The 10,400-nt window shown below is 38.6% G+C and overlaps 2 protein-coding genes across 2 annotated transcripts in view; both read left to right on the top strand.

The window, feature by feature from the left end:
* Positions 1-1,488: 1,488 nt before the first annotated feature.
* On the top strand, positions 1,489-6,632 carry LOC111653202 (troponin I, fast skeletal muscle-like). Its single transcript, XM_023403679.2, has 7 exons — positions 1,489-1,595; positions 4,027-4,058; positions 4,318-4,354; positions 4,467-4,595; positions 4,994-5,083; positions 5,503-5,679; positions 6,406-6,632. Exons 2-7 carry the CDS (start codon positions 4,051-4,053, stop codon positions 6,499-6,501), a joined length of 537 nt encoding a protein of 178 aa, XP_023259447.1. The 5' UTR covers positions 1,489-1,595; positions 4,027-4,050; the 3' UTR covers positions 6,502-6,632.
* Positions 6,633-8,822: 2,190 nt separating this feature from the next.
* LOC111653203 (troponin I, fast skeletal muscle-like) overlaps positions 8,823-10,400 on the top strand; it is a 10,227-nt gene continuing 8,649 nt past the window's right edge. The window contains exon 1 of the mRNA XM_023403680.1: positions 8,823-8,923. The gene's annotated coding sequence lies outside the window, so the exon portion shown is untranslated. The remainder of the gene's footprint in view (positions 8,924-10,400) is intronic.

The following is a 10,400-nucleotide window of genomic DNA, read 5'->3' as shown; positions in this document are numbered from 1 at the left end:
GGGACCGCTCTACCAGAGAGCGCATTTAATGTTTTAAATTTATTGTTTAATATGAATATATTTGTTATTATATATAGTACGGGACACTTCACAGCTGCAGACTCTGTGATTCGTGTTGAACTGAAACGTTTTTCAGCTGGGGGGGGGGGGTCCGCCCTCTTCCTGGTTAAGCCGCGCCTACACTCGATGTCGGACCACGTGTTTGTTTCTGCTGTTTTCAGTCGCTTTTCAACTGAGCCAAAGAACGTTAGCTTGTTTTCCATGTTGAGTCCTACCTTTAGTCACATTTGCTCCCTGAATCTCAGCTGCTGCACGTACTCCGACTTCCTGTGTCAGCATCATGTGTCCCATGTTTGCTGCCCCTTTACTGCAAAATTCCCTCCAAAAATTTCCAGAGCCTAAGTTGACATCTTAACACGAATTAAGATATGTAATGTACAACTATGTGAAATGTATTTAGTAATGGCTACTCTTCCTGGGATCCCTCAAATTCATAAACAAGTCTTCAATGACAACAAACACATCAATACACATCACAATGAAACCCACAATACGCGACGCACAACAACCAACACCAACTCAAAACCGCTCTGATACACAGCTCACAGTAGCTCTTATTTAATCATTTCATTTCTTAATAACTCAGAAAATAAAACTTTATACAATTCAATCCACTAAGTCACAAAAATAAGAAAAAGAAAACATAAAAAAAAACATGTTTGATTCCCAGAAATGATGTGAGTTTGCAGCTGTCACTATTTCATCCATGTCCCACATTCGGTTTCCCTCAAACATCCTTTTGACTGTGTTTGTAAATGATTCAGTCCTTATTAATTGTCCAATCGTCCTCATGTACTTTCCGTTTATTAAATACATTTTTTGTAAACAAGTTTGCAGCTAATTAATAAGTAAACCGATTTATTTATGAGCTTTTTACTGTCATCGATCCAGTAGTTTCCCTCCTCCTGCCCCTTTTTATGATCTAAGGTCTGAAGAGTTTCCCTCTTCCATTTCGCTCTCCTCTCGCCTTCCCTCTCTTACTTCCCAGCTCCTGTTAACAGCTTCTTAATAGCCTCCATTTAGTGAGTCTTAAATGACCGTCTGCCCTCCCACCTGCTTCCCCTCGGCTTTCATCACTGGTGTTCCCTGGTTTCCTTCACGGAGAGAAGCGGCGTCAGCGACAGCCTCCGTTTATACAGCGAGTCTGACAGTGTTCATATGTGATCTTATTCTGTTTGTTGAGGGAGATTTTGTTGATTTGCCTCTTTTCTCCGCTTTAGTTCCCTTCAGCATCTCTGTGAACGTTTTCCTTTTGGGGGTCGGGGGGGAAATAATACAATCAGCGACACAAACTAGAAGGCAAGGGGTTATTTATAATGGTCAGATAGGGAGGAGATTTCGGGGTGGAGGGGAGGTCAGATATAATATTTCAGGTGCTGGTGAGCCCATTGGTCTGTGAGAAAATCAACTTCCATAAAGAGAAAGATGGGGTTTCCTCAGCCTTTGGGGAATGCAATATATACCAACTTATAATGCCAAAACTGAGCCTCTCCCCAAATCTCTCACTCCGTTCTGTTTCCATCTCCAGCCAAAAGGTGAGAAATCTTTTCTTTCCTCCGCTGGTGCTGATTTGTTTGCACAAATTTGATTCATATAGAAGCCTTTTGGTACTGTTCATAAGGTTTTCGGTTGTTTTGGATGTCTGTGAAATGGACCAGGGGGTAAAAGAATCCAGCTCGTTAGACAGTGTTTCTGTGAGATGATGAAGGCGATGATGTGGACTGAGGAGTTTTTGTGGATGTTACCGAGGTTAGTTTTTGTGATGAAGGGCTCGGTGCTGCAGGTGTGATGAGTTGTGTTGGTGTAAGTGGACTCTAGAGTTGGAAAGTGATAGTCCCAGTGTTTATCGCTGTGTCATCAAAGACTGCACGAGGAGTTATAACGTGTCAGAGCCAATAAAATGAACCCTGGCTTCATGTTTGGTCCAGTTTTGCTCACAATAATGCATTTTTATGTTAGTAACAGAATGCAATATCAGGAAAACAGCTTTGTGAATATGTTGCTGTTAATTTATTTATGGTGTGTCTGTATACATACATACATACATATATATATATATATATATATGTGCGTACATAACTTGTAATATGTTCTATTATATTTAAATTTTAAATACATTCATGAATGGTTTGTAATGTGAATTTCATTTGCATCTGAGATCCTGGTCTCAAGGCACAAAAGAAAAAATGATATATTATTTTTATTTACATAATTATTTTCTCTTACTTTTTACTTTTTTTAGGAGTTTTTCCTCCACTTTTACTTTCTCTTAGAAAACCTGCTAAACAACATTTAGACCATCACAGGAGACTAAAACTCTCTATTTTAAAACTCTATTATTTTGGTCGAACAGTCTCTTCACCAACCTTTAAGGCATGTTGATGTCCTCCAACTCTTGAGATACACGACTATTTTAAGGGAAAAAGAATAGTTAATTAATTACAAAAAAACCCCAAACTTTAATTAGCAATAAGAAAGTGAGATGTTTTGGCTGCTGTGTCTGTAGCTGTGCTCAGCAAAGAATCAACTGACACTGGCAGATATTTGACACTTGATAACTGGGCAGAGTTCGGTCATTACCGAGGAGATTTGATATTTAACATATTGAAAACGTAACACTTATCTACCACCTAAAGGTATGGCAAATATTTTCGTATGCTGATGATACTCCACTTTATATGGATAATATTTCAGTCAAGTGTATGTCTTGCAGTGAAACCTATATATGGACAATTAAAAAAAACATTTTTTGTTGTTTACTGTAATGTGACCAACAGTTTAATTTCAAACTAAACTCCTCGACTTTAAAGTAAGTATAGAAATATGTAAAATTGTTTCAAATACGAATCTCACAGTTCAAATTTTTATATTTAAAAATCCAAATTCCAATATATAAATAAAAAAATAAAATGTCATATAATTTTATAACAACAATATAACATAATCGGAACAATTAGAGTTCAATTATGAAAAGTGAACATAAACCTTTTGTAGAAACTGGATCTGTTTGTGTGGCTAATGAGAAAAGTTCATTTAGCAGATGTAGATGTAGATTTAGAAGAGAAAATGCTTCAGACTCTGTGTTGGTATTGGCAGATACTCTGGGATAAATAAACCTGATTGATCTGCAGAACCAGGATCAGTGCCAACTCTATCATTTTTTTTATTGTGTTGGTGACATAAAACCTGATTCATTTCTGCTCCATTTTTGGTTTGTTGTGAGACATCTAGATCTACCCAGTTTTAAAAGACAATACTTCAATGTTAAAGGCCTAAGACCTGGGACGGTATCGGCCACGTAGCGCCTGATCCACTTTTTATCCTTTCTTTGTGCATTAATTGGTTAAAAATCTAAATTTTCACAGTGTTGTAAAAGAAGATTTTGTGGAATTGTGAACAAAAAAACAACCCTACATTTTTTTTTTTTATTAAAAACTAAAGACTGAAATAATTGTTGAGTCATCTTAAAGCCCGGAGAGACTTCAGTTCTCTGTTCTCTGTTTGGACGCAGTGATTGCTGATCTGAATTGTTCTGCACGGCCTCTATTTTAAGAGAAGATGGCTGATGTCTTGGTCACGTCCGAGATGTTTGTACCAACAGAGGAGGTATCAGGTGTTTCTTGATAATCTTCCAGCAGACAGACTTTTCATGACAAGGATGCCCAGGGGGGGACAACTGGACCCCAGATCCGTGCCCTAATTTAGACAAGAGGTTTTTCCTCGAGGCGGCCCGCTGATCCTCGAGTCAGTGTCGTGTTTCTTCTAAGTGGAGTTATTATTTGGGAAAAACCGGACAGAAGAATTCCTGTTCCTGCTCAGCCTGACTGCGCCTTCACCCTGTTGCCCATTCCCATCTTGTTGTGTTAGCCGAACACCACACAGTTAATGACTTTTCCCAATAAATACGCTCTAAAAACGTCTTGACCTTTCATTATTTCCAAATGGAAAATTGTTTTTTTTCCGCAGGTTTGAAGCCAAACAAACGTCAACATGTCAGAGTAAGTAATTTTTGGTCTCATTTATGTGTTCAAGTTCATTAGATTTCATACCTATAACTCTTAACATTTTAAACTTAAAGACCTATTGTTCCACTCGTAAGATCAACACGTATCTAACTCAGGATTCTCTATTGTAGAAGTGTTTGTGCAAATATTTGTACCATTTAAATTTCCTATTATTGAGTTTCTAACATGAATATGAAATTATATGAATCCCAAATGACCATCACGACAAATTGTTGTTGTGTTTTCTCCTCAGGAAAAAGATGTCTTCGAGTCGCAAGCATCATCTGAAGGTAAAAGACTCCTTCAAGTTAGTTTTACGAACAAAAGCAAAGAGGTTAATAACAAGGTGTTTATGAACATCTAAGAGTTACCTAAATGTTCGATGTGCTGTATCCTTGGCAGAGTTTGATGCTGGCCATCGCCAAAGGTTTACTGGAAGAGGAGGAGAGGGAACAAGAGGAGGAGAGGACGAGGTACATGGCTGAGAACTGCCCTCATCTGTCTATGCCCAGGAGCATGCAGGAGCTGCAGGTACGTCACCAACACGCCAACACCGACACATGATCACGCTTTCAACACGTTCATGTGCTGAGGATGAGCATAATACAGTTGGCCCTGTAATGCTAGGTCAGTTCGTAGTTCAGTACGGTCAATGGACTGCACTTATAGAGCGCTTTCTATTCCTAGACCACTCAAAGCACTTTACAATACTTCACATTCATACGTTCATACTCTGATGGAACAGCCATCAGGGGCAACGTGGGGTTCAGTGTCTTGCCTGGGGAAACTTTGATGGGAATTGGAGAAGCCGACCTTCTGATTAGTGGATGACCTGCTCTTCCTCCTGAGCCACAGCCGCCATATTAACAAATTTCCTCATCAGCTTTCGTTGATATTGCGATGAACTTGTCGCTGCTGTTTGTGTTCAGGAGCTGTGCAGGGAGATCAACCACAAGATCGACGTGATCGATGAGGAGAGATACGACCTGGAGATGAAAGTCAACAAGTCCAACAAGGAGGTAGATTAAATAAAATAATTCAACATCTTAAATCCTGCAGTGGTTTCACTCATCATAAACTCACGCTGTTTTCCCAAATATTCTTCAAACCTACATAACTTTATTTTAAAATGTAGAGGAGGCTTTTCTCTATTCCCACCCTCAGGATAAACTTTACATTTTTACCTCCATTTTTAACTGATAAGACTTTAAAAATAGAGAAAATGCATATTTTTCATTCTGTCAAGCACAGGGTAAAGAAAACTGTATTTCATGCCACTGAAAGGTTTAGAAACAAGATTACAACCCTACAATATAGAGTATTCAGAGTAGATAATTATTGTATGGCTGAACTAGGTTGTAAATGTCACTGAAGTGTTCAGTAGTGAGCTGACTCTGCTTGTAATGAATCCAGACTCTGTCTCGTCTTCACCTTCCAGATCGACGACCTGAAGATCAAAGTTCAGGATCTCATGGGCAAATTCAAGAAGCCCGTCCTGAGGAAAGTGCGTATGTCCGCTGACGCCATGCTGAAGGCTCTGCTGGGCTCCAAACACACGGTCAACCTGGACCTCAGGGCCAACCTGAAGCAGGTGAAGAAGGAGGTGAAAGAAGAGGTGAGGAGCTGGACTCATTTCTGTTTGCACCTTTCATGATGCAAGTAAACTGACTCAAACTCCCTATATCATTAGCTATTATTTGTCAAGCTGCTATCACCTCATTGATATTTGTCTAAATCTGCCTCTAATATCAACAACGTTTTATTAAAGGAGCCATATGTAAGTTTGGCTATTGCTACATATCATGTTAGCATTAACAGCTGTTAACTCACCAGTCTAGAGGAAACATCAAACTTCATTCACTCACCAGGAGTTTTCTCCAGCGGTGGAAAGCAACTCTTGTTTTGCTTCTATTTCTATCACATCTTTTCTTGTAATGGCGTTAGCATGCTAACCAGCTAGCCCCGGCCTGTTTGGCCTATCTTTTCGCTTTCCAATACCGAATCGCTGTACCGTCCACTCTGAAGTAAAGCGCTGCACAGAGGAGGTATTATAGCCTCTTGTACTGTAAATACAACAATGGCTGTAGCTCTTGGCAAAACTGGTAAGTAAACAGCTGTTAATGCTAACGCTAGCTATGTACCAATATCAAAACTCACTGATAGCTTCTTTAAGGCTTGTATCAGGTGGGTCCGGTCAAAGGAAAGTAGGACATTAACCAGTTATTGTGTACTTTAATATTTGGAGCAAATCTTTATAAAAAACTTCTCATTTAAAGAGCGAAGTAAAGTTTGATGAAACCACCTGCTCCAGCTCTGATGTTTGGTCTTCTGGGTGTTTCAGGATAAGGAACTGCGTGACGTCGGTGACTGGCGTAAAAACATTGAAGACAAATCCGGTATGGATGGGAGGAAGAAGATGTTCGAGGCCGAGGCTTAAATCAGTGTCTTAATAAACCTGCAGTATTTATAGTCTGTTTTTCATGGGCTGGTTTGGACTGGTTTGGACTGGTTTAACTGGGTTTTAAACTGTAGAAACTTCAGTTGAATAAACAAGCAATACTTGCTGAAGGAGCTGTTTCCCTTTATCTTTACGTTGTTTTACATGTATTTGTTGAAGAAACTGTATCAAAACATAATAGTCAAACACCACTGGTCTTGAAAGACTATTACAGATTTATTAATCATCATCATCCTTAATTTAGTGGTCGCTTTGTGTCATTTATGGTCATTTTGTCACTTATGGCCAATTTGTGTTTCTGAGTGGCCGTTTGTGTCCCATTGTGTGGTCATTTTGTGTCCTTTCATAGTTATATTGTGTCTCTTTGTGATTGTTTTGTGTCAATTAAGCTCTATGACTTTCAAACGAGAAATAATAACACTTCATACAGAGGCCCTGGTGCAGGGGCCCCGGGGTCCCTGGGCCACAGCCTCTGTATGAAGATACAGATACAGCGGGTGGATGGAAGTTAATGAACAGAGTCCAGTTTCTTGGTTGTTGCTGTTTTATGACGTGCAAAGCCTCTAATAGAGTCAGACCGACTGACCCAGGCTGTCATCATCAACACTTTGTTGGAGGTGTCATTTTATGGTGACGGACACATGACCCCAGATAATTTCATATACATCATTTGTCCCCTTAAATCGACTCTACGAACTCTTCCCTTCTAACTGTTCTGTTGGAGACTCGTTCTCTTTGTTGGCGAACAGAATTTCTCCAGTTCGCTCAGGAACAGATCGGAGGTTGGTGAAGTCTTTTCAATTTCTTGTTTTGTTTGATTTTAACCTTTTGTCCTAAATGTTTATGATAATATTTATGTAACACTATTTAATAAATGGTTTATAAGACACTATAATGTAACAACAACTGTAAATAGAGGCGGGTGCATAAACATCATTATATATTATTGACAAATTAGTAAAACATAGTTGTAATTATATAAAATATGTGTTTATATGAGAGGTTATAATTGTTGACAAATACTGCACATTAATAAACACTTAAAAATGTCCTTATATCTGCTTAAAACTACATCACAGTGTGTTACAAAACATTTATTAAATTTTTATTTACTGCTCATAAATGCTAAATAGGGGCTTAAAGTTTGATGTTATTCATACTTATGGTCTTTTTGGCCTCCACTAGACTTTATACATGTATAACCTTGATATGACCTCGTATAATTGAGTTGACATTTACATGAAGTCAATTGTTTTGTTTTTACATTTCAGGTTTTCATCTGACTCTTGTACAGATGCACCTGGCAGCATCAGTACACCGTGAGTTCAACTTCCTTCAGTGTTTTCAGTGCAATCTGTAGTCCAAATATAAAGCAACTGTTGCTCCATGACAGAAATAAATAAGTTTGGCAGCGGACAGTAAGTTTAATTCAGAGACAAACACCAGACAACATTAAGTTATCGATATTTTCTGATACAGTCAAAAGTTCTTGTAAATGCTGTGTATGATCATTTAATGCTGTAGTTACAGATTGAGGACAAACTGATAGTGTTTGGCAGTCAGGTTAACAAAGGTCACCTCGCAGCCTGCACGTCTTTAAAAAAACTAATTACGCCTGATAATCAAAACAGATCATAATCTCTCATAAAACTTACTCTTAAATAGTTAGTTACATTTTTATTTGTCTATTTGTCATAACACCAAACTCAGTAATAGAATTAATTAATTGCAGCAAGAAAAATATGGAAATAAAACTGGATTGGATTGATGTGAAATCATTGGGTTGATTCCTGTGGGATTTATAAATACATCACTGTCTGTTAGTGGAAAACTTAAACCTGAACTACAATATGAAATATAAGATATTTGCAGATTAATATCCTCAATCAATCAGTGCAACTGCTCTAGTTTATATAATAATAAATGGCACTTAATGTACATTAATTTGTCTTTCTGCTGTATTTTCCAGATACAGTGACACAGATTTCATCCTGCAGCAAGTCAGTGAGTGTTTCCCTGTAACCTCTAAATAATGTCTGTCCTTCTTTCTATATATATACATTTAAATGAACTGCTGATTAGAAAATGCCGCAGTGCTTTAATCACTTTCCTGCATTTTGTCCGTCAGAAGCTCGATGGCACCAAATAATACAGATAAGAATCTTAAAGGGCGGGTTATTTATAATGAGGCGAGCCGAGGAAGGGGGCAGATGACACTGTACTGTATTTCATGACCTTGCCAGCTCATTGGTTTGACTGGTAATCCACTTCCATAAAGAGAAAGTGGAGGATTTAGAGGGCTATCAGAGATTGCAATATATACCTTCTTAACACTTCGTCTGCCTGGGACTCAGTCTGTGTCTCTGTGACTCTAACAAGCTGACAGCTCTGCTCGGTTAAAGTAAGAACAACCTTCTCTCAGTCTGATATTGGTTCGGTTTGTTTAGCAGATGTTGTTTGCATGCTCATTCCTCTGCATGACAGCAGCTGTAAATACTTCATCTTGTCGGTACGTTTGTCAGGAAGTTGTATTTGTCTTTCTTCAAATAACAATTCGTCAGTGGAAGTAAGTTTGAAGGTATTTTTAAAGGTGAAGTCTTTGGTGTCGGAGCCTTCAGACTGTTTGATGATAACTCACTTGGTGATGAGGCTACGTAGAGTGTGACTGGTTTATGTTGGCGCTCAACCAAGAGATAAATCAATGTTCCAATTAGTTTGATCAGTGTGTAGCGATGGTAAAATGGCAAAGGTTCATGATTGCTTGATGTAGAAGTGCTTAAATAGGAAATTAAGTGCCGGTTATAGAGAATTTTAGCAATTTACACATTTCAAAGTTGGTGTTTAATTGATGTAAAAGTTGTTCAAAGTATTTTTAGTGTTGCAAAAAGAGACAATTTGCATCAGATTTTGTTTTTTTTGGTTTCTTCTCTGTTTCGTTCATTGTTTCAGCTCTTTATTGTTGTGTTCTGGGTGGTTTCTCTGGATTTCTGTGGTTTTACAGGGGTAGTTGTCGTCCTCGGTTTAAAAATGCTCCGACATGTGCTCCGTCTGCTGCCGAGGCAAACTTGTGATTTACAGTCTGGTGATGTGGTGTACTGAAAGGAAACACCACTACAACACACGGATGTGAAAATCGATCTGTGAGTGTTTATCCTCCTGTCAGCGCCGAGGCGTTCAGAGGGGAAACCTGGACTAATCTGCAGCGGCTGCCAACCTCGGTCCCTGTCTTCACTTTACACTTCACTTTAATCCCCACTCCTCCAGATTTAGCCTGTTTCTCTCACAAGTGTTCGAGTGTTTAGGCAACAGCAAAGCTTCAGGTTGTCTCCTATAGGAGCTTTTACAACTGTTTTTTTTTTTGTTTCTGTGATCACAAAGTTTTCTTTTAAATATCCCTTTTTCCTAATTTAAGAATTAGGTTTTGGTTGAATGGAAATAAATGGCACTTATTGCTTTTTTGCTTTCAGAGAGTTAGTGACAAAGTTTTCAGTCTTAGGAGGAAAAACTGGATGAAACTTCACTCTCTTTTTTAGTTTTTAACATTTAAGCAACTGCAGAACTTTATTTCACCCTTAAAAAACAATGCTCCTACAATGGAGGAACTATTAAGATGGATTTTGGCAGTTTTTTCTTTCTTTTAGGTATTTTATTTCTCTTTTAGATACAGCTTTTTAAATGTTATTGTAACTTCTTGTGTGAAACAGATGAATGTGAATCTGGGGTCGAGCCAGTGTCGAGTTATTTTTGCGATATGCTCTAATGTCTTGGCTGTCCCAGGGATGTTCTTTGGTGTTGGGTTACTGCAAAACCCTTCCACCCTCCTCCTCCTCATTTCCAGAGACAATCCCACCCATGACATCCCCCCACCCCCCCACCCC

The sequence above is a fragment of the Seriola lalandi genome, unplaced genomic scaffold (genome assembly GCF_002814215.2).
Source record: "Seriola lalandi dorsalis isolate HSWRI2012SDOR001 ecotype SW California unplaced genomic scaffold, Sedor1 jcf7180002054177, whole genome shotgun sequence".
Classification (NCBI taxonomy): domain Eukaryota; kingdom Metazoa; phylum Chordata; class Actinopteri; order Carangiformes; family Carangidae; genus Seriola; species Seriola lalandi.
This window is presented reverse-complemented; position numbering and strand designations above follow the sequence as displayed.